We start from the raw sequence: 22,957 nt of genomic DNA, 5'->3' as shown, positions 1-22,957 counted from the left end.
TTTATGTTTAATATTTTTCCTCTAGCTTCCAACTAAAATAGAAACTGCATAAGCCACTGTCATGGAAGCGAAAAACATTAAGAATAATTAAAATGTTAAATTTTATTTAAATAAACAAATTAAATATATATGCATGAAACTTTCTCGATACAAGATTCTCATCTTGCTGAATATGTTTGGAAATATCCGTAACCAATGAGAATACAAACACAGATGGACAGATAAAAGAAAATAGACAATTTACATTACAGAAAACAAAGGGTAGTCTTTTCTAGAACAAATACTTACTCAAAGCACAGTGAATGAACTAATTGAGACAATATTGACGAATTTACAAAAGATTCAGTCATACTATTCTGGCATTACGAACACGGCCCATTCTCAAAACAGCTATGCAAGGCGCTTATACTCACTTCACAAAACCTGATTTGCTGGTGGCAAGAATGTCACCTTCTGCAGATAACATTATATTTGCTCACAAAATTCTTTGCCACATGCCTTACGACTCAAGCTCTTTAAGGAAATCGGCATTATCTACGAACACCTGCGAACCCAAATACAAGTAAAAATAAATCTATTTTCTACATGCATGTTACAAAATTGCACCAAAAAAAAACACATTACCAAGGAATTTAGCAATAAATTTGAAATTTGAAATTTGAAATTTATTAGTGTCCACTAACTAGCATAACTATCTTTAAAGGAATATAGGTAAAGTACGCCGAAAGATATCATATTTGTTCATTATTCCACTTACAAATTTAGTATATTATTATATTATAATTATTATTAAATTATGATATTGTAATTAATATTAAACTAGGTTGCCGGTTCGGGTTCGGGTTCAGGCACTGGTTCGGGTTCGAAGAACCGGTACGCCGGTACGGCAAAATTTTGAAAAGGGGTTTGGGTTCGTTAGTGCAAAAACATGTAAATTATATATATATGCAGCCTATAAGCATGAATTAAGATTAGCATGTCACATAGCATCATATAAACAATAAAACCAACATAAACTTGTAATCATAGCATCATGATCATACCATAACAGCACCATATACATCAAGTTTAATATCAAAATAATAAAATATTCAAGTATCATTGTTTCAACTTTCAACAATTTAAAGTTTGATCATCAAATGGATTCTCTAATTCCTCATCCTCATTCTCCTCCTCCTCATCATTGACATTGACATTAGATGAATCAATGCCAATGCCAATGCCATTTACACTTGCACTTTCACTTTAAGTTTGCTCACTATCTGAGTCATCAAATGCAACAAGCTGAGAAGTGAAATCATCCAAATCAGTATGTTTTGGCTCCATATCCCACATCTTCGTTTCCCCTTGCTTGTAGTCATGTTGCTTGTGTGAAATGAGCCAAGTTAATGTTTTAAAACTCACTTTTAGGGTCATATTTTAATTTTTTATGTGGTGGAATTCAAAAAACATTAAATTTTGCAAAAAAAAAATCCATTTTTGGGTTGTCAGACCCCTAGGTTCGACCTGGGTCCTCTTGGGTTCGCCCTGGTTCGAACCAGGCCTGTGAATCACGAACCCTATCCGAACCACAGGCGAACCGGAACCGAACCCCAAACCAGGACCGAACTAGACCAGTACCAGGGGTCTAGGGGGCTGAACCCAGTAACTCAGATATTAAATTATTATTAAGATATGATTATATTTTTATGTTTTAATATATTATTATTTTTATATTTCCATTAAACTGTTTCCAAAAGTAAAAAAGCTTTTAGTACCAAATTATTATTATTATATTTTTATTTTATATTCCTTTGTATCCGTCTCCTTGAGAAAAAAGTGGATTTTATATAGGGACACTTTCAATCATCCATAATTAATAATATTTCATTGAGATAATTATGAAGTTAACTGATTGCATGATGGAGATACACAGAATTGATTGATGAGTTAAACTCTGAATGAGTGGCAGGTGGGAGGTGGAAGTGAATATATAATTAGCATTAAATAATTAAATATATATAAAAAAGTACATGAGGGGGAAAAATAAATTAAATTAAATTAAAAAATAATAGTAATATGCTCTTTTGTTATTCATGCATTTAAGTGTCACAAACACATAAAATCAAATGCTTCTAGTTTTTATTGTCAGATGTTTTTGCATCCATATGTGAGTGTAATACGCCATTGGCATAATAACCATAACATGCTAATGGGACCGACAAATGAGTGCATTTCAAATACAAGTTATGCAAAGAAAAACAGAAAAAGCAAAATGTATATTAAAAAATGAAATAATAGCCCAAGTCAAGATGTTATGCTGTTGAAAGAACAAAGGAAAAAGGTATGTAAAAAATAAAAGCCTGACTCAAAATATTATGTTGTTGAGATCTTGTGCCTGAAAAAACGTGGTGATTGCTAGGAGGAGCAAGCGACCCATTTCTACGATGGTGAACTATGGATGGAGATGTACAACAGACCGAGGGTTGAATGATTGCTAAGCATGCTTATTTGTCACAAATTACATGCGACTCTCAGGGCCAATTCCAATTTCCTGATGAAATATGTTTTTCTCAAGAATTGCCATATTCACACTTCCATTTAAGGGTTGAATAACATCAAATTAAGTTGTAGGGTTTGGCAATTTCTTGACAGTACCTGATATATGCTTTCAGGGAAACTTATTCATCACTTCCAGAAGAGGCATTTTAATTCAAATAAATGTCTCTTACTAGTACAAAATGACCATGCTATTAACATTTGTCATTTACTAACTTTTCATCCCTAATGAAAAATGCATTACTATTCTGCCTGATGGTTGTGAATTTGGTAGTACTCAATACAATGACCACATTCATAGCTAGTTCATGAGACAACATAACACGTCCAATTGAATGACTAGATTCATGAAGCCTATGCTCTCATTTGACCTTTGCAGTTTCACACCAACCCAGACAAGTTAGGGTGGTTCAAACATTCAGCTTATAGTTGCATAATGAGAAAACTACAATCCCTGTCAACTACATTGCACAACAGCAAGATTAATCTACAGCAGCTAAACTATCCAAAAGAGCGTGTGCCCCAATTTTAACCATTACAATTTATATGAATACAACAATTATCTTCAGTTTAAAAATATAAATTAAAGCTCCATGAGCTTGCACAATTTATATGAATACAACAATTATCTACAGTTTAAAAATATAAATTAAAGCTCCATGAGCTTGCATGTATAAACTTCACTATATCAGCCAGTGCCAGAATCTTGTTTATCCACATACCAAGAATTGGTTGGGTCTAACCATATTTGTATATTAGTGCTTATGGCTTAAACTTTTACCAATCTTCTGCACATTAAAATGTAATATGGCAAGATTCTTTTAATTCTATTTGTGATCCAAAAAGTTGCACTGATGCATACGAAGAGCAACTCCTTGAAGCCGGTCAGTATCCACTATAGAGCATGATAGCAGAGTAATTTCATCTATATATGCATAAAGACTGCAGCCAATACTTCTCACAGTCTAAACAGTCATTCAAAACACTATTCTTCCATTAAACATATGCAAAAGAGTCAATTGTAAAAAGCACCAAGTGCAGTATGATGCAAAAATATATTTAAAAAAAAAACATTAAATAAATGATGGATGTACCCAAGAGACACCATTAAACTCATCTGTATAATATTTGAGTTACCCGATAGATTGGACTCGTCCCAAGCGGTTGTACTTGTCTGTATCATGTTTGAGTGAACCCAAAAGATGTGTCCTTGCTAAACAGCATAGCAAAAATTTACTTCCAAAACAAATAAGAATGAGAAATGCCACAATTAATATACATCAGGTTTAACGGATCATTACATGGAGCTAGCTATAGGGTACCAAACACCAATGATACTCTACTGTCATGGGCATAGTAACGAGAAACATTGGATGTGGTACAAGAATGTTATTTTTTAAAATCAGGGTATCTGGGTGATTGACTAAAAAAATATAATACTTTGTTTGGGTGCTCTTTGCAAATAGGGAGAGTCACTAGAGGGTTAAAAGCCCAAAGCAGTTGATTACATTCATTAATCCTCGCCCTTCTAACAAATGCTTAAATGTGCTTGTGTACTAAGTGCCCCTCCTTGCTTTCTACTTATTACAAAAATTTAAGAAGAAAAACACAATTGGTGCAAATGACTGCTCAGAGGTCATCTTGAGATAACTAAAATCACATAAGGTCAAATACCACAGAAAAATAAAATATTCTAATTAAAAATATCTATGAATACCTTCATTAATGCAAACTCATGATTAGGTTGTGTTTGGGCTAGTGTCCCATTGGTTAGATGTGCTTGTGTACTAAGTGGGCCCCTTGCCTTCTACTTATTACAAAATTTAAGATGAAAAACATCATTGGTGTAAATGACTATTCACAAAGGTCATCTTCAGATAACTAAAATCACATAGGTCAAATCCAACAAAAAAAATATTCTAATTAAAAATGCCTATGAATACCTTCATTAATGCAAACTTGTGATTGGGTTGTGCTTGGGCTAGGTGCCCCATTGATCAGATTGTGAATCAAGAGTGACTTATAAGGCATTACTTGCTCCAAAAGATTAACCAATGGGGAGAAAAGGTAGAGATTAAAATCCCATAGCAGTAGATTATAATCATTAATCCTCACCTTCCTTACAAATACTTAAAGGTACTTTTGTGCTAAGTGGTCCCCTCACCTTCTAATTATTACAAAAATTTAAATAGTATAAAACATTAGTGCAATGATTACTCACGGAGGTCATGTTGAGATAACTGGTAACACATGGGGCAATCCCACAGTAAAACAACATAATAAAAATATAATTAAAAACGCCCATTGATGCCTCCATTAAACCAAAGTATTGTTATATCATCCACTTGACCGAAGTAAGAATCCTATAAGTAAAATTTTAGATCTCTCTTGATAAAAAGCATTAACAGAAGACCATTTTTAAGTATTATTATATCATTAGAAAAACAAATGAGAATGCCACTGCACCTTCCCTTTTGCACCCTTGGCCTACACCAATATCAATGCCATATAATAACAATCCCACAATTAAAAAAAAAATCCAGTATTATTGTTCTAAATGATATTTATAATTGCAAACGATTAATAATGAATAAAATGTGCATAATGCTTTTTTCCTAAACATTTGAGTAAATATTTGACAGTGGTTGTCTCAATAACATACTAGTGGCAGTCAATCAAAGTCTTCGACAATAACATGAAGTTTCTCATCCATTCATGTACACGTATATAATGCATCAGTTATTGATTTTTTTAGATTTACAGGTCTACTTATCTATATTTAAGAATATCTTCCATTTGGAGCAATAATGTAAATGAAGACAACTTTCAGAGAAAAAACAGCTGTATAATCACAAGTGTAAATAAAATTTTAGTAGAGCGTACCGTTTTCCAGCCATCAGGATCAAGGCAAGCTGTAATTTTTGTACTGATACCAGGAAGTGGCCCAGGTTCACGAGTCACTTTTCCACCCGCTAGTTTAACTGCTTCTGCTGTTTTGTAAACATCATCTGTGCTTATTGCAATCTGCTAACAAGAAGAGTATTCCTATCAGAATATTTTATTTATCCAATGCATTGTAATGAACAGCCAAACCAATAAACAGAATTGTATCATCCCTAGTAGAAATACTTTTGCTTTTACTCTAGCATCTAATTTAACTAGCAAGCTAACATAAGCACAAAAAAATAGCAATGGAATAAATGTAAGATTGGAAATTGATTCCTAAATTCAGTGTTCCTTTAATTCGATTATTTATATTTTCAATTAAAAACTACCAATCCCATGTGAAAATTCGAATTCTAAACTACCTGGGCATAAGCATTTCCCTTGTCATACTCGTTCACTCCATAATTATAAGTCAACTCCATAACAGTGCTTTTATCTTCTGATCCATATCCCATCATAGCAATGGTATACTGCGAACAAGAATTCAGATTTTCACCATTTACTGTGGATTGGAAACATAATCACCTCCTAATCATGGAATGTTCAAAAACAAAAAGAAGTTGAACTTGACCAGCATAAATTTTGAAATATGAACCCTTCCACGAATTGCAATACATAAATGTGTATTTTATCAAGGATTTAAATGCCAAGAAGGATGCGAGTTCACAGTAACTGCAAACATTTGTGTGAGCAGTTACCTTGTAATCCGGATTGTCCCTTTTTCGTAACAGCTCCATCCCATAGGCCTTCATTGAAACAAGGATGTATAAATCAAAATATCAAAAAAATAACCCATACATTTGATGAAGAGTTACCACATGGAACTGCCTGAATAGCTTGTATCTTCAATCCAAATAATCTGTTGATTTTCAAAAAATCAAGTATCATACCATATACAAACTCACATGCAACCTAGTTGCATGATTCTAGTAACTTACCTTTTCATAAAATTCAATCGCACGATCAAGATCTCCTACTCTGAGCATTACTTGACACAATGGTTCTGGAGTAGGACCTCTCTCTATCAACTCAAATTTATAGCCATCTGGATCCTCTACAAAAGCAATTACTGATTTACCTCCTTTCACTGGCCCCGGTTCCCTGGAAATTTTTCCTCCTTTGGCTTTAATAAGATCAACTGCTTTATAGACCTGATATGGTAAAAATTATTTAAGCAAATCAATGGTTTATGATATTCAACAAACTAAACATAAAGTTTTTTAATTACATTTTCACAAGAAGCTATATAACATTTGTACTGAGAATCAGAAATTTTGATTTTAAGGGCTAACCAACCTTCAAATCCTCCACATGGATATAATGGATTTTTCTTCATAACATTTGACTCAAAAACCTATTTGCTAAGGACCTTTAATTTATTTCAATTTTCCAAGCTATATCCATTGGTGCAGTCACATTATAATATTTTGTTTGGGCGCTCTTTCTTTTCCATTCCCCATCATTACCCAAAAGTAAACTTGAAGGAGAAAATGACAGATTAAAACCACTGTGGATAAAAAGAAAGTGGAGGTAATTTTATGCCTTGAAATTTTATGACGGTCAAAGAATATGTCATTAAAGATCCAAGAGCTACAAACAAAAAACAAGCTAGCTCTGATGTCATCTATCTAACTCTCACATACTTTTCCCAAACCATAGCATTTTCATATAAACGCATGTTGAGAAAGCCTTACAGTACAAGTAAGAACATTTCTCAAGTGTGTTGATACAGGATGAACAAAAATCTTAAACATGTTGAGTGGCTGTATCCTTCCAAGAGTGGTGCTCTTATCTCACAGTTAGGTCGTAAGGGCAAGCATGCATAGCATTCAAATAAGTTTAGTCTGCGGAAACAAATTTCAAGTTGCACAATGAAAAGACAATCAAGAAAACAACCAAAGGTTTACCCATATAGTGGTGAGTCAGAATATCACACAAAGGATTGCTTCAAGAGGAAGTGTGATGTGGAACTTGGAAGAGGATACTTTATATAATCAAGGGAATTCACAAGATACAAGCCCAAGGGCCCTTTAAAGGGTTAAGAGAATGCAAGAGATTAGAAAGGAGACTATGCTGGACTGTTTTGGAGGATGGTAATTAATTGAAGTTTGATGGTGCATCAAGGAGTAGTCATGGCTTAGCAGGTAAATAGCATTTACTGCAAGATGTGGAGGGAGCTTTCTTGGAAAGGGGATCACTTTTTCTTGGTTTTAGAACCAACAATACAGCTGAATGGGAGTCTATCGTTGCAGGTTTAAATATGGCTTATGCGTTGAGCTATAAAGGGATTGAGATAGAAGAAGACTCACAAGTCATAATAAATGTAATTATAGAAGGGCATAGCCCTAATTGGCACAAGTGCTTATTTAGAATAAGTATTTCACAGAAAAAAATGTTTGTACTGGTGAGGTTTAGTCATTGTTATAATGAACAAAATAAGGTGTCCAATCTATTAGCCAACAAGGGGATGGATTGCTCTATATTATTTGCAATATATAGAATTAATATAAGGGATTGGGAAAGATTATATACTATCGTGGAGAAGGATAGCTGAGTTTTTCTTTCCTAAGTTCACTTTTGTCAAAGATAATCCCATATGGAGGCAGCACGCAACAATGTGCATTACTGATTGTTTTTAGATGTCTTGCCAAGCACTTATGTGATTGTGTGTAAGGACAGTTCAAAGAGTGTGCTACAATGTTAAATGTTGGTGGACAATGTTTCTTCGATGGAGGTATACAGTGGTTTGAAGTGATCATGCACAGTCTTTTGTGGAGAAGAATTGAGTGGCCTTTCTCTGGATTTGTTTAGGTATTTTCTAAATGGCCAATCATGGTGCTAGGTTGCCCAAGGACCCAATGTAGATTGGTGTGTCTTGATTTTAAATTGAAAAAAGATATAAAAAGATATTTTACAGTTCGGATTGTTGTTGTGTTACGTGTAGCTAGGTCAGATCCCTTCTAGGGCCGACCTAGTGCACAAAATGCCAAGTGGCCTGTCGACCTTGGCATTTGGATATCTAGGTTGTATGAGTCTAATTTGGGGCAGGCCCTATTTGGGCAAACCACTTGTGTGTAACTTGTGATTAAGTTAAATGTAACTTGCCACTAAGTGAGACTCATATGTAACTTGTAATATATAGGTCTAACCCTATCCTTGGTGCCAAAGTATATGGCCGACTTGAGGTCTATTAGGAGGTATTGATTCATATATATGCAAGGTCATGATTGCATCAATAGACATGAATTCAATAACATGAAGGACATGTAGTGTGCTCGGGGGTGACAATAAGAGCTTATCATCTATGGTTGGAAAGGCAACAGATCTAATGTTTGCCTGTGGTTAACGAGCACTACAATAAAATTAACATGGTATCAGAGCGGGTTTCTTCTATAGAGCCTAACCGCTTGAAGGTAGATCCTGTGCTTTTGAGGGAGTTCAATCAAAGTAATTTGCAGACTAAGAAATCTAAGTGCAGGCAAAAGTCGATTACTGAGCCTCTCAACTCAGTTGTGAGCATCGCATATGCTCTGTGGCAAGTAATGAACGTTGAGGTGCCGATGATTGCCATAGATCTGTCGTTAGTGCTCAATGATAGATTCAGTCCGATGCCTTGGCATTGAAAGTCGCCAAGCCTAGTATCGAAATGCTAACGGTAAGTGGAGTCGCTATGGACATCTATGTCCGTTTTAACATTCTATATTCGAATTCTTCATTCAGGGAGGAGAACATGTTGTGGAGAATTCTCTCCGGCGATCGTAACATTTTACTAGCAAATGAAAGTGACGGAGATCGCTCGCTTCATGACACTCGTGGCTAGAGACATCGACAAGGTGGTAGCAAGCATTCTGAGGATTCAATGAAGCGACGCAAGTCGGTACGCGTGCTATCGACTGCTCAGTGTAATGGAAGGTTGAAATTGAGCAACAGCATAGTGGCGAGTTTTGTGATGATCACATTAAGCCGTACACAAATGTGAAATGTGTGCATATGGGGACGAAAGTGAATGGAGGCACCTAACGATGAAGAATGGTGGAAAAGGCCTCCGTGCAATATCGCCTTGCAATAGCTCTCACATCATCCTAGAAGCTTCGAGAGTCACATGAAGCATTCGTTTCGTTGAAGCCTGCATAGGCATTAGATGATATTGCAACTGAAGGTCCAGTTATTCAAGTTCTTGCTTATGTTGCTCTTGAAGATCATCTGAAGTTTGTCCTAGGATAGGCACTGCAGCTTAGCATTCTGGCACACTCTGCTACAAGTGGATTTTTGTCGCATTTATGTGGTTGGTCCATCACTTTGTTGTGGATGGTATTAAAGGCAGTTCTTTAGATGATGCTTAAGCTATGCTCGGAGCAGATATTGTGGACAGATGATGAGTGATGGTGAGGGCCAAAGGCCACGCAGCCATCAGATCATCACTAGGTGCTTCGGTGTGATCAATCCAAGTGAATGGAAATTCCATTGCTGAGCAAAATTATAAAAGATAAGTACTCTTTATGTTTGAATAATGCTACATCATTGAATAGTGAATCATGTATTGACATTTCCCCTGACTATCATTATCTCTCTCTAAAATGCTTCCAGGACGAATCAGAGATTGCATTCAAGGAAGGAAGATTGCTTGCATTTCTTCGCAGAGGAAGAATCAGCATTCAAAGGGAGTCTAACATATCGTCAGAAGTAACCTTGGACGAAGAGATCGGAAGGTTGATATTTGCTTCAGAGGGAGCTTGACATTTCAGCTTCAGAGGGAGCTTGACATTTCAGCTTTCGAGGAAGCCTGACATTTCAGCTTTCGAGGGAGCCTGACATTCCAGCTTCAGAGGGAGCCATGTCATCATGAAGATTTGGTTAATGCATTCTTCTCTGTGATGGAGAAATTTGGGGTGAAAGCCCTTGTTAATGAGTTCTTCTCTGTGAGGGAGAAGTTCCAGGTGCAATCCCTTGTTGATGCATTCTTCTCTAGGAGAAGTCTGAGGTTAAAGCCCTCGTTCCACCCTCTACGAGTAGGTATGGTGGATCCACCCTCTGCGAGTAGGCAAGGTGGAGATGCATTCTTCTCTGGGAGAAGTCTGAGGTTAAAGCCCTCGTTCCACCCTCTGCGAGTAGGTATGGTGGATCCACCCTCTGCGAGTAGGCATGGTGGAGATGCATTCTTCTCTGGGAGAAGGCTAAGGTTAGAGCCCTTGTTCCACCCTATGCGAGTAGGCATGGTGGTAATGCACCCTTCTCTGGGAGAAGGTTGAGGTGAAAGCCCTCTTCCACACTCTGCGAGTAGGCATGGTGAGCCCACCCTCTGCGAGTAGGTATGGTGGGTATCATGGAAGAAATTCCATGATGTGCTTGTTCACCCTCTGGGAGTAGCTAGGGTGAACGTATTATTCATGGGAGTAGCCATGGTGGTAGTCACTGTGACTTGGTTATTCAGAAGGAATCCTCCCTAGCTAAGAGGGAGTGTTGTTGTGTAGCTAGGTCGGATCCCTTCTAGGGCCGACCTAGTGCACAAAATGCTAAGTGGCCTAACGCCTTGGCATTTGGATATCTTAGTTGTATGAGTCTAATTTGAGGCAAGCCCTATTTGGGCGAACCACTTGTGTGTAACTTGTGTTTAAGTTAAATGTAACTTGCCACTAAGGGAGACTCATATGTAACTTGTAATATATAGGTCTGACCCAATCCTTGGCGCCAAAAGTATATGGCCGACTTGAGGTCTATTAGGAGGTATTGATTCATATATATGCAAGGTCATGATTGCATCAATAGACATGAATTCAATAACATGAAGGACATGTAGTGTGCTCGGGGGTGACGATAAGAGCTTATCATCTATGGTTGAGAAGGCTGTTGATTATAATTAGGGAATGGTGGATTCCAATTGCCTTGGGCAACATTGGAATCCGCCCAAGGGGGCCAGCCCCTTTCTCCAACGTGTAGGGTTGGGCCCTATACCTCACTTCACTCCACGCTACATAATGAAACCCCACGCTACATGCATAACAACGTGCTTGCTTAAATACGGCCAACCCTATCTATCAAGGCATTTCGGATTAAAGAGATTCAAATTAAATTAAAAGTAATTTAATTAATATTAGGCCGACATAAAAAGGATTTTGCATCACATATATATAAGACATATCTGCCTCATTCAAAATACAATACACATCCTTCAAGCGAAATACATATCTGCTAATGATGTGAAGTTCACACATGCCTAAGGATGCGAAGTATACATCTGAGTTCACACATGCCTAATGATGCGAAGTACACAATCTGATTAATGCAAAAGCTGGTGAAGAAATTTATGCGAATCATCCCTGCCAATTAAAGAAGCAAACATCAAGTTCTTGCTGTCATAAAGAAGGCTGAGCTGTTCCAGAATTAAAGTGCCAGGGTTACTGAATCAGTGCAGATCTAAGACACATCAAGAGTGCAGATCTAGGGCTTGAGTCTGAGTGCTGATTGGTGTGTTGAAGGAGCAGACCTGATATAAATGAAAGTGCAGACCTGTGGTTGATTCCATCAGCCCTAAGAGCAAACACTTCAGACATCTTCAAGGACCTAAGATAAGTGGTGTAACTGTTATATGAATATAATCCATAATCAGATCTGAGGATCTTTTCTGGCTGGGTTTTTCCTCCTAGGAGGTTTTCCCAGGGTAACCATGTGTTGTTCTTATTTCTTTGTTCATTTCTATGTCATGCCTAAATCTAGAAATCTCTAAATCTTTAAGCTAATCAAACTAAATTCTGATTTCTGATTTTATATTAATCTGAAAGTAATAAAAATAACAAAGGCAACAGATCTGATGTTTGCCTGTGGTTAACGAGCACTACCATAAAATCAACACGGATGTGCAGACTCTCAAACTTGTGAAGGCAATTATAGCAGTTGGACTGCATGCTATGGCAATTTTAAAATTTTTTATGCTTAAGTGTGTTTTCTTAAGTAATATTAGTGCTGTAGGTCTATGTTGGCCTTTTTGTATCTTCTATGTTGGGCATGTCTCCCTTGCATGGGTATGCACAGGATTTTAGGTATGTTCATGTTGTCTTTATCATTGCTGCATATTGGGATGAGAACCCATAAAAGATCCTTAATATTATAATAACATTAAAAATGATAAAAGTCTGATGTTATAAATACTCTCATACATGTTGCTTTGACTGCTTCTGATGCATCAAAGAATGAATAGATATCAGATTCAGGAGTTATAGCAAATTTCTTTAATGAGAAGGCTTTTCTTTCACTTGATTAAATTAATTTTTTACATATTCTATCATCTGCTGACATTTTACCCATTTTTGCCAGCAGGCAAGTCAACACATATGCTGTATGACTTGTTATGTCCAAGTCATGTGAACTTAGTGAACTTAAATTACTCCACTTGTTTGGTTGTCGGCAGTCAACAATGGTTTCTTGGTTGCAATCTCACAAACTTGCTAACCTTGAAATCCATGATTCTACACCATACAGTTTACTATTGTTATGCCTCAAATAAAACTCACCAATTCATAAGAATGGTAAATTATATTCAGTCATTGAAACAAAAACGTCCTTGACATTGATAGTTCCTCTAAAGTTGGAAATGTCAATAGCTTTCCACCAATTACTTGTTTGGTAAATTTAGACGATCAGTTTTCAGACCCAAACAGAAACATTGCATCAACATAAAAACGAATAGATACAGAAATAATTGAGAAGATGCCAAAACCTGATAATAAAAGATCAACATCATAGCCATATGCAAAAAGAATCTTACATCCTCAACAGCAACACCGAAGTGACCAAAGCCGGTTCCCAAATTATATGAATCTACTCCATAATCTGTAAAAGTTGACTTTTTAATGAGTCATATGCTCACTTTTATGTAGATATCATTGAGATAACTCAAGGAACATCAAATAATTAACTGGATTTTTTAAAATAAGTATTCGTATGAGCATGCAACTCAAGATTATAGTAACAGACCATATTGAAAAGAATCTTAATAATTTTCAATAGCATACAGTTGTGTATTATGTGTAGCATTGCATGATAAACTTACTGTAAGTAAGTTCCACCACAAAGTGACTTTCCTCTGGACCAAATCCTAGAAATGCATTTGTGTATCTTTCTTCAGGTATGTCTCGCTTTCTCAGAAGCTTCATCCCCAAGCATTCTGTGTAAAATCTGCAATGGTAGTGACATTAAGTAACATTAAGTAAAGCATTACAAACAAAGGTGATTATATCATGTACACAGTACAAGAAATGTGTCGGAATAGAAGTACAGACTTGATGGTTTTTTCTAAATCACCAACACGATAAACAACATGAAGAAGTCTGCGGTTATCCTTTTTGGACCATTCCTGGAGGCTTTCTTCGCTAACCATGGCACCTGCTTGAGCCGTATTTCCTTCAACCCTCATGTTAACTGATGTTCCTTTTACAAACATTCTTGCCTGATGGAAACCTGAAATAGATGCATACTATCAGAATTGTTGCTTAAACTTGTCTACGATATTCTTATATGCCCTTGAAAAATGCAAACAATGATGCCAGTCACAAACAGAAAGCCTCAAAAGTACAAATTCATGTTCAAAGTTTATCTACACAATAAGAAAGAAAGTGATAAAAAGTGAATTCCTAGCAACATTCTCACGTGGATTGTAAATTTTCTTCTATTTCTTTTTTTTTTTTGTTGCTACATGAAGTATTGAAATAGAATGAAATGGTTTGGAGAAAGTACTTTCAAATTTTATTTAACTGCAATAATAAAACTTAAACTTCAGCTTATCTACACAATGAGAAAAAATGTGATATGCGATGTCCCCTACTGGGAGGCAGGCTGTTTATCAACAATTAATCTATACTATTGAATGCATCATTAAATATTATAACATCTTAATTTAAATGTTTATATTAGTAGGCATTTACTTCTTAATAATACATTTACAAGACCCTATATATCAAGGTCTTATCCCTGTTACTTCTCTAAACCAAATTGAGGAGGGAGAATTATTGTGCTAGAGCACGCTTCGAGACCAATCAACAAGCAGGCTCCCTCAAGGTTTCCAGATGCAGACCCTTACCCCATCTTGGTACTACTCCCTCAAGGTTTCCGGCATACCTGTCCTTACCCCATCTTGGGATTGCCTGAATTGTGAGGATTTAGACCGCCTTTCCCTACACAATCATTCCAATCCTTACCCAGGTATTAGCAGAAGTACCAGGCTGTGCGCTCTAATGAACAATATATTTTCAATCAGGATATCAATTCTATTCCATCCATAGTCAAGTTAATTTTCCCCCTGATCTCAACCCATATTCTAATCTCTATATATATTTACATCAAAGGATCGTATCCTTTTGAATAGACACTTGACCGAAGAGACACATCTTCTTATTTGTTAATTGTATTCCTTCACTTGCAAATCTTCTCTAAAACGGACCTCTTAGAAAATCATTACTAACTATAATAAAAATTGCATCTTCTTGAGGATATGTTTCTTTAATAGAATATACTTCTCTTTCCTTAGCACATCTCCATGCATACCACCGAGAACAAGGATATTACTACCTGTAACTTAATAACAGTTCTGATCTGATCTGATCAATGGTGATAATAATGATATCACTGGAGGCTTTTGACTCCTTTCCTTTATATCTCTCAATGTGAGGGAGAGGTCACACCTCTTCATCAGGTATGCCCTTTGGCAATAAACACACCCTTTCACCATTAGCACCCTTTGAAAGAGTGTAACTCTTCATTAATTCTGCCCTTTGACAGGGACACAACCTTTCACAATCAGATCTGCACTTCTGATTCCCAAGTTATCCCCCTCTCAATTGAGGTTCTCTTCTCCCTTTTATATCTCATGTTTGAGGGAGTCACCAGTTTAGAGCATCTTTCTCAATTTGAGTGAAATTTTTATTCTACTTCTTTTTTGTTTTGTTGTGACATGTAGTATTGCAATAAATGAAATGTAAAAGGACAGGACACAAAGTGAGCAGGCAGCTCAATGATAGAGCAGCCCAACAGAAAACGGAAGGTCCTAGGTTTGAGACCTAGCTGATCCATGCAAAATTTTGCATGGTATTAGAGCAATTGGTAACTTCAGGCTTACTCATCTCCATAGAGTATACCAAATCTTTCTGAAGTTTTAGCATGCTCTTCTCTTACTTTGATGATCTGGAGAATCATAAAAGTTTGAAAGAGAGATCAGGATCATGGGCTTCTTTTTTTGGCATTGTTTTGTAGGTACATATATCTTGTGTTCAAAGGATCTAAAATTGTTGATTTTGCAAGGGTTTGAAGAAGGGTTTTCTATTAGGCATTCATAGATCACTTGATATTTGGAACATTTTGAAACTAATCTAACCCTACCATTGCATCTAGAGGGCCCAAAAACCCTAGGATCGGCTATCTATTCTTCAAATTTGGCCAACTTACCTAAAGGTCTCTCAAAACTATTCCCCTCACTATCATTCTTATGGAATATTCTCTATGAATTTGGAATATTTTGCGGATTGGATATTTGTGTATCTTGAATCAACAGATATTTGAGGTTGTGAGTTGGTGTCATTGCCTGCATAGGCAGATAAAAAAATTATTTTTTGTAGTTTTTTACTGCACTAGTAGGTACTCTATGATGTCATGAACCTAATAGGTAACTCCTACACCAACTATCACTTCCAATCAAAAGTCAATGTCGATACCCCACCAACAACCAATGCCACTCCCAAACAAACCAGCAGCAGCATAAAACCACTAGTGCTCCACTTTTCTAGCCTCCTTGGTTCAAAAAACCAATTCTTTCCTCCACTTGTGGTCTTTTGCTTTTTAGTAGGCATTCTTGTAGTACAATAGTTTTCAAAAATCAAACAATGGTTCAGCATCCTAACACAATATTTTGTCCAAACCATAAATTGGTGTCTATTGTCATCATTATCTTCCTCCACAACTCTTCACCCCCGCTCTATTTGCATTCTAATTTTGGTACCTAATCTTTTTGGGCCCCATTCTCAATCAATTTGGCTCCAATTTTTGAGCTTTTATCTATTTGGCGTAATTTTCTGAAAGCTACACGATGGTGCAAATGATTTGTGATTTTGATTTTTGGATTTTCCCAAATATCCAATTTCTCAAAGCTGTTGCTAGTGTGTTCTCATTTTGGAAACCTCTGGGACTCTATTTGAACTCATATGGGCTTGTTTTTGGGTGTCATTTTCAAAGTGCATGATTTTTTGCATAATTCATGGTTACATCCTTGGTTTTCTCCAGTTCTAGACTAAAATTGTAATTTTGGCATTTTGCCATCTTGAAGCATTTGCATTTCACTCAGATCAAATCCACTATTGCACATTCAGCAAGTGGCCACTATAAATGCATTAAGTGTAAAGCCATCATCATATTTTGTTGGGGGTGATCTCTTGATTCAGTGATTTTGGTGGGGTATTCTTGTCATTTTGCTTGCAATCCCATTCCTCACACCGTATTACTATTCTGCATGGAAATATGAAATAATAATGTTGCCAAGTATTAAGCAGTTTTACAAGATAATTCAAGGATTTGACAGTGAACCAAAAGATGAGCCTGCAAGACTAAGTATTTGAATTGTTATGATGAGGGCATGGACTTCTTATGCTTGTAAGTCTCTCTTTCGCATTGAACTTACACCTATGGTTATGCCGGACATTATGTAAAGATTGTTTGGACAAACAGATGAGATTTAAGGTCACTTGTTGAAAAAAATGAACTAATACGTCTCAATCCATGTAATTTTGACAACACACAAGACATTATCACAAAGTTTAAGTCATCAAGAACATAGCTGAAGGATTGTAAAATTGAAAAATCAAATGACCAATTTATATTAAGTGTTTCCTCTAATCTAGGACCTACCTATAAAATGTTTGTACCTATCTTCTATGCTAGAATGAGTGCCTTGGCAAGTGAATTTGAGATGACTAGTTTTGAGGATTTTGCTATGTTACTCACTTGGGAGCAAGATAAATTTATTCAAACGGGAACCTTGAAGTCACCAAAGTTACATGCCTTGATTGCAAAAGACAAGAAGCCTTTACAGTGGCAAAGGGAAGAGTAGGAACAAGCCTAAGACAACAATCCATATCCACTTCCACAAAAGAACATGAAAACTTCTCTCCCAGAACATGAAAACTTCTCTCCCTCAAAGAGGGTTTCATCAAAGAAGGAGAAGCACAAATGTAAATATTGAAAGAAACTGGGAATGATGAACATCAATGTTATGCAAAATAGATTGTGAAGTTGAAGCATCTTCTCCAAAAGAATCACATCCAATTGCCTTCAATTTTGTCACATGGTACATCTTCTTCTTTTTCTTCAAAGTCAAAGTGGCTTATTACATGATAGCAATTGTTGCTATTGCAAATCATGGGTTGGGGAGATAGATCCTTGATGTCAACACTTCACATCTTATGGCTACGTCACAAATTGCATTTTCTTTTGGGCCTTGTACCACACATCCTTATGGGTAACAACACTTATATGTGTGTTTGTGGGATAAGATTGTTGACGTGGTGAAAAATCATTCAATGATGTCATTTGCATACCTTCCTTGTCAACTAATCTCCTAAGTCCTACCCATCCATCAAATTATACATAATGGGGCAAGCAAGTGTTGACTTCACTCCCAATTTTGTGGTCATTCAAGAGTTTGCAAAGGAGTGATATTGTTGCACTTGGGGAAGCCAACGATCGACCTACATTGTACACCTCAGATTTGACACCTAATGCTCCTTCAACAGATGTTTCTCACTCAAGCATCTAGAGTACACAGTTCTAAAGAGATGCAATATGGTCACAAATCCCTCAAGTCCTTTCATTGACAAAGATTCTAGAGACTTGTGCCAAAAAATCTCCCTCATATTGCTATTGAGTTCCATGTCACTTCTTTTAGGGCTTCCAATGATTCAATGTAGAAGGACCATATCTTTGCCTTATATAGACAATTTGTCAAGATGAGTACTTGATAAATCTATCAAGTTTGTTTTGTGAGTCCCTTCTTGCAAACTTAGAGCACCATCGAGGACTTGAGAATCCTCTATGATGACAATTCTTCAGTAATTGTTCTCTCTTCTCTTTGGTTCCTATTCTATACTAGATTGCACAATGTTCTAGACTGTCATTTTCTTCAATTAGGCCTGGGCTCTTGATTCAATAGTGACACCTTTCAACATCAACATGAACTGATGTATAGCTTCTAGAGAAATATAATATGACTTTTCTTATCTCATATTTCTTTTTAGAATGGGAGAATCTTCTGCACTCATTGTTGAGTTTGTTTCTTCCCAAGGGAAGAAATGTTGTTTAGAGATCCTAGATCATATTCAACATTCAATGTCAAGCTGGTCCAAGGGACTACATAATGGGGGGCTGTATGGTCTCTCTCCTTCTCTGTCTTTTGGGATGAGGTTTTCCTCACATGGGGTTTTAACCTTCTCAATCCTCTAAAAGAGGCATCTTTTGTGCATGGGTACCTAACATGGCTACACATCTGTTGGGAACCCTTCATCTATTCTATCCACCTAAGTTACACTTATGGCAGTGTAGCTACATGTTTATTTTGAATTTTCTTGTATTTAGTTTATTGCATCAGTGTACACCAAGAATAAGCTTAAATGAGTAGGTATGTATTTGGATAAATTGGGTAGGTAATAAGGTATCTATTTTGGTAAGTTTCATTTGCATCATGTGACTTGTATTTTCCTTGTTTGGTCGACATGTGACTACATCTCCTATTACCCCACATTGGTTGTACATTCACATCTCTCAGTAGAGGTATCCTATATGTGCCAACTTGCAGCTCACTCTTGAGCATCCTTGTAAATACATTTGCATTTGCATTCACAATGGGATTGTTGTTATATTGCATTTCTATAATCTTCATTTGTGCTTTTACTGTTGTGGCTCGTTCATGTCATCAAATCCTAGGAGATTTGCTCCATCAACAAATCTCATATGGTATCCAAGCCAAATGTTAGGAGCCTCGAGCACCTGCAATGTGGCTCAAAGAGCAGAGTTGGACAAATAAACCACACCCAAAACATACATGATAGAAGGACCAGTCACAAGGGGGGTCGATAGCTTACTAGTAAAGCACCCTAACAAATCCTATGTTTGAGTCCTAGCTAATTCATGGAAATTTTCATAAAATTCTCCGAACAAATCCAGAAAGGGAAAACCACAAGGGACTAAACCATGGAAGTCAAAAGAAATAAACTTGAGAAAAAAAAATAGGATATCAGATCTAAAATGACATTGGCGCCAAAAGTTGATGAAAAAAATGGTCCATTATCAAACCTAGAACCGATGTGCCATCAGCTGGGATTTATGAAACAGATTGCATGGAAACTAAACCAAGGAATTCATAATCTGTGGGAAAAATCGCAGACCAACCAGGAATAAAAGCCAAATGACTACAACTTCGAAATTCAACCAACATGAAAGGAAAATGACAGATCAAACCAAATTCACCAATGGAAAACCCAGAAAACACAGCAGAGCACAAATAGAGACACTAACTAGGAAATTCAGCCGATGATACCCTAATTTCATCCCAGAAAATAAAAAATTCTAAATAATTTCAAGGCAAAAAAAAAGAGGTCCCCAAGCTAACTATGCGAGCTTAGGTGTGTTGTGGTAACAAGTCACAACAAGATTGTAGTGTATCAATATATATAGTTATACATATATTTGTTACAAATATTAAGAATGTGATCAAAACTAGCCACATGCAAATGTAGCTCAAAACCGCATCCAAGAATTTCCAAGCAAACTTAGCATTCAGATTGTCAACCTTTGAGGTCTTTAGTTTGCCACCATAGGCAACAATCTCTATTTCCAAAGCAGTCACCATTTGCCAAATGATGAAATCTTCAAATCTCAACCAAAAGAGTTGGTTACTAGAGATATGAAATTAATCTCACGCAGACAAGAATGTGAATGAAAAAACAGAAAATAAGAGCAAAAGATAAACAATAAGGCAGGAACCAACTTGTGATAGATTTGTGGTCTTTTAACAGTGAAAGAAGAGTTATGTAACGAGAGTAAAAAAACCTTCAACGGGATTCTTCAAATACACAACCAGGTACTCTGATTGCATGCATAATTATGTACAATTTATCAAAAAGTAGTAATAGCAGAAAGTAATGCAAAGCTCCCTTAGCCTTATTAATTATAACATGCAATACCAGCATTACATTGGTCCAACCATATGACAAATATAAAATAAATATTAAAATCCTTGAGTAATTATTATCCTTTCTAAACCATTCCATGCACCAAAAGCTTTGCCAAACTGAAAGCAGACACTGGGGTGAAATTTTCAAGTTGATGTATTAGCATTATCCTCCTTTCCCAGACTAACAAGTCCTTAATCCTTTTTCCAAGACTATAATTGACGTTAATCCTCTTCAAAGCTAACATGTCCTTACTCTAGTTCAAACTATTTTATATTAAATACAGTAAAATTATTGAGATATTATTTTCCTTTTTAAAATATTCTATGCAGCAAATGCTTTGCCAGTTCTAAAGCACACTTGAGGTTAAAGTCCCCAAGTTGATGTGTTAGCACCATCCTTCCCCCCGAAGCTGACATGTCCTGGTCCATCTATTCAATAGGATATCAAAAAAATACCGAGTCATAATTTTCTGTGTTTTAAAGAATTACATACACCAAAAGCTTGCCCAAAGTTGTTGTTGCAAGCACTCTCCTTAATGTTATGTCAGAATATAACTGCTCCTTCCACGGGGCATTAGTGAACAAATGGAAAATAAAATAACAACCCACTTAAATTTTCACAAAAAAATATCAAAACCACTGAATTCTTACATAAATTCTATAGGACGGCAAACATGTGAACTTCATTAACAAATTGACATCATGGTCTCAAAAAACAAGCAATTTATGGATAAAAACACAAGCTTTGGCAATTTAGGCATAGCCACACAAGCTTTGGCAATTTAACTGCCGATAAACGTGAATAACTTCAAAAGAGGTGAAACGCATCGGTATTATTCACAAAATGAATACAAAGTTTATGGGAACTTAAAATAAATAGGAAAGAAGAATTATGCTTACCGCTTCCCAAATGGAGGAGGGCAAGCCTACGGGATTGCCCGTAAGACGGTAGCACGGTTCGAACCCTTAGATTGGTTGGAGTGAGATTTATTGCAGGAAAACGCTGCAGCGATGAGGATACCATCGTCACCATCCTCGCCATTACCGCCTCCTCTGCGAATGGGCAGTCCGTGATAATGGATGTCAATTACTTAGCCAAATATCATTTTCCTTCCTTCGGGAGAGGCCTATCGAATATGGCATCATATGCTAAACTATAGTTATGCTTGCTTGCATGTTATCTAAGCATTTGGCATTTAATGCTTCCGATTTTGAAATGCAACTTATGCTCTTCCTTTTTCGCTTTAGCAGGCTCCTATTCCGCCTCACATGATTTTGGCCTTCTCCTATGACTTTGCTATTGAGAGATGGTGATATTGGCCTTAGGGTATAGTCCCATGGAGGGGATTGAACTAAAAATTTTCAGGGGTTGAAATTTTTTTTGGAAGATTCTTTCATCATGAAGTTGTTTTACCTATCTGATATGGAAATACAAGCTTCAAGTTGAAACCTCTTTATCTAAGAGTCACAGACTTAGTTGTATCCATTCTACTAAAAATCGTTTGAGGTAGGATTTTTTCAAGGGTTTTGTTAGAAAATTTATGAATGTTTTTTAATGGAAGATTTTTCATTCACAAATTTGTTCTAGCTAATTTGATATGGAAACACGAGCTTTAGGTTGAAACCTCTTCGGCTAAGAGTAAGGGACACAATTGTATCCATTCCACCAAAATTCATTTGAGGTACAATCTCAGCCTCATCCCTTATGATATCAAAACCTTGCACTTAGCAAGACTTGATCTTTGGAGAGCCCATTAAGAACCATTCAACTTCACCGAAATCTTTTTTCATAAAAAGGTTTTATAAATTTTGTATTTTGGAAGGGTGAAAAGTGTATATCTTGTATTTATATCTCTTATTTTTGTATTATTTTACATGGATGTTCTAACTATATTAACATGATTTTAGATTCACATTCATCAGAAAGAATTAAATTAAATTAAAAATTAAACTTCTACTTATATAATTTTTAACATTAAATCTATGTTCTTCTCCTAGGTTCAAATCTACATGTACAAATCTCATATGAGTTGATTCCACAAAGTAATTATGATTTAATTATTCAAAATTTAAATTTCATAATAGGCCCAAGTCAACTACCTTCTAATTAGACATTATTCATCACCTCCTATGTCAAATCATTCAAATTGTGCATCTAGGTTGAAAGGACACTTCCCCTAGGTCATTTGCATCTATCAAGCATCTAGAATTCACTCGTCATTGGGACAAACCCCATCGCATCTATTTGTCATGAGGGATCGGTCTCGT

General features: G+C 36.3%; 1 protein-coding gene across 1 annotated transcript; it reads right to left on the bottom strand.

The window, feature by feature from the left end:
* Positions 1-77: 77 nt before the first annotated feature.
* Positions 78-22,109, bottom strand: LOC131077317 (lactoylglutathione lyase GLX1). Its single transcript, XM_058014787.2, has 9 exons — positions 21,590-22,109; positions 13,761-13,938; positions 13,532-13,656; positions 13,247-13,311; positions 6,423-6,635; positions 6,183-6,230; positions 5,847-5,954; positions 5,422-5,562; positions 78-544 (listed from the first exon to the last, which is right to left on the bottom strand). The coding sequence occupies exons 1-9, from the start codon at positions 21,729-21,731 to the stop codon at positions 500-502; spliced, it is 1,065 nt and encodes a 354-aa protein (XP_057870770.1). The 5' UTR covers positions 21,732-22,109; the 3' UTR covers positions 78-499.
* Between the last annotated feature and the right edge of the window lie 848 nt (positions 22,110-22,957).

This window comes from Cryptomeria japonica, chromosome 6, assembly GCF_030272615.1.
Source record: "Cryptomeria japonica chromosome 6, Sugi_1.0, whole genome shotgun sequence".
Classification (NCBI taxonomy): Eukaryota; Viridiplantae; Streptophyta; class Pinopsida; order Cupressales; family Cupressaceae; genus Cryptomeria; species Cryptomeria japonica.
Note: the sequence above shows the minus strand (reverse complement) of the source record. Positions and strands in the feature narration are given on the sequence as shown.

Excerpts from the sequence above, each read along its gene's own strand:
- LOC131077317 (XM_058014787.2), bottom strand. The coding sequence starts at position 21,731 with ATGGCGAGGATGGTGACGATGGTATCCTCATCGCTGCAGCGTTTTCCT. Across the intron at positions 6,636-13,246 it reads TCGGTGTTGCTGTTGAGGAT|GTCTATAAAGCAGTTGATCT; the intron begins GTAAGATTCTTT and ends TTACCATATCAG. Across the intron at positions 545-5,421 it reads ATCCTGATGGCTGGAAAACG|GTGTTCGTAGATAATGCCGA; the intron begins GTACGCTCTACT and ends TTGGGTTCGCAG.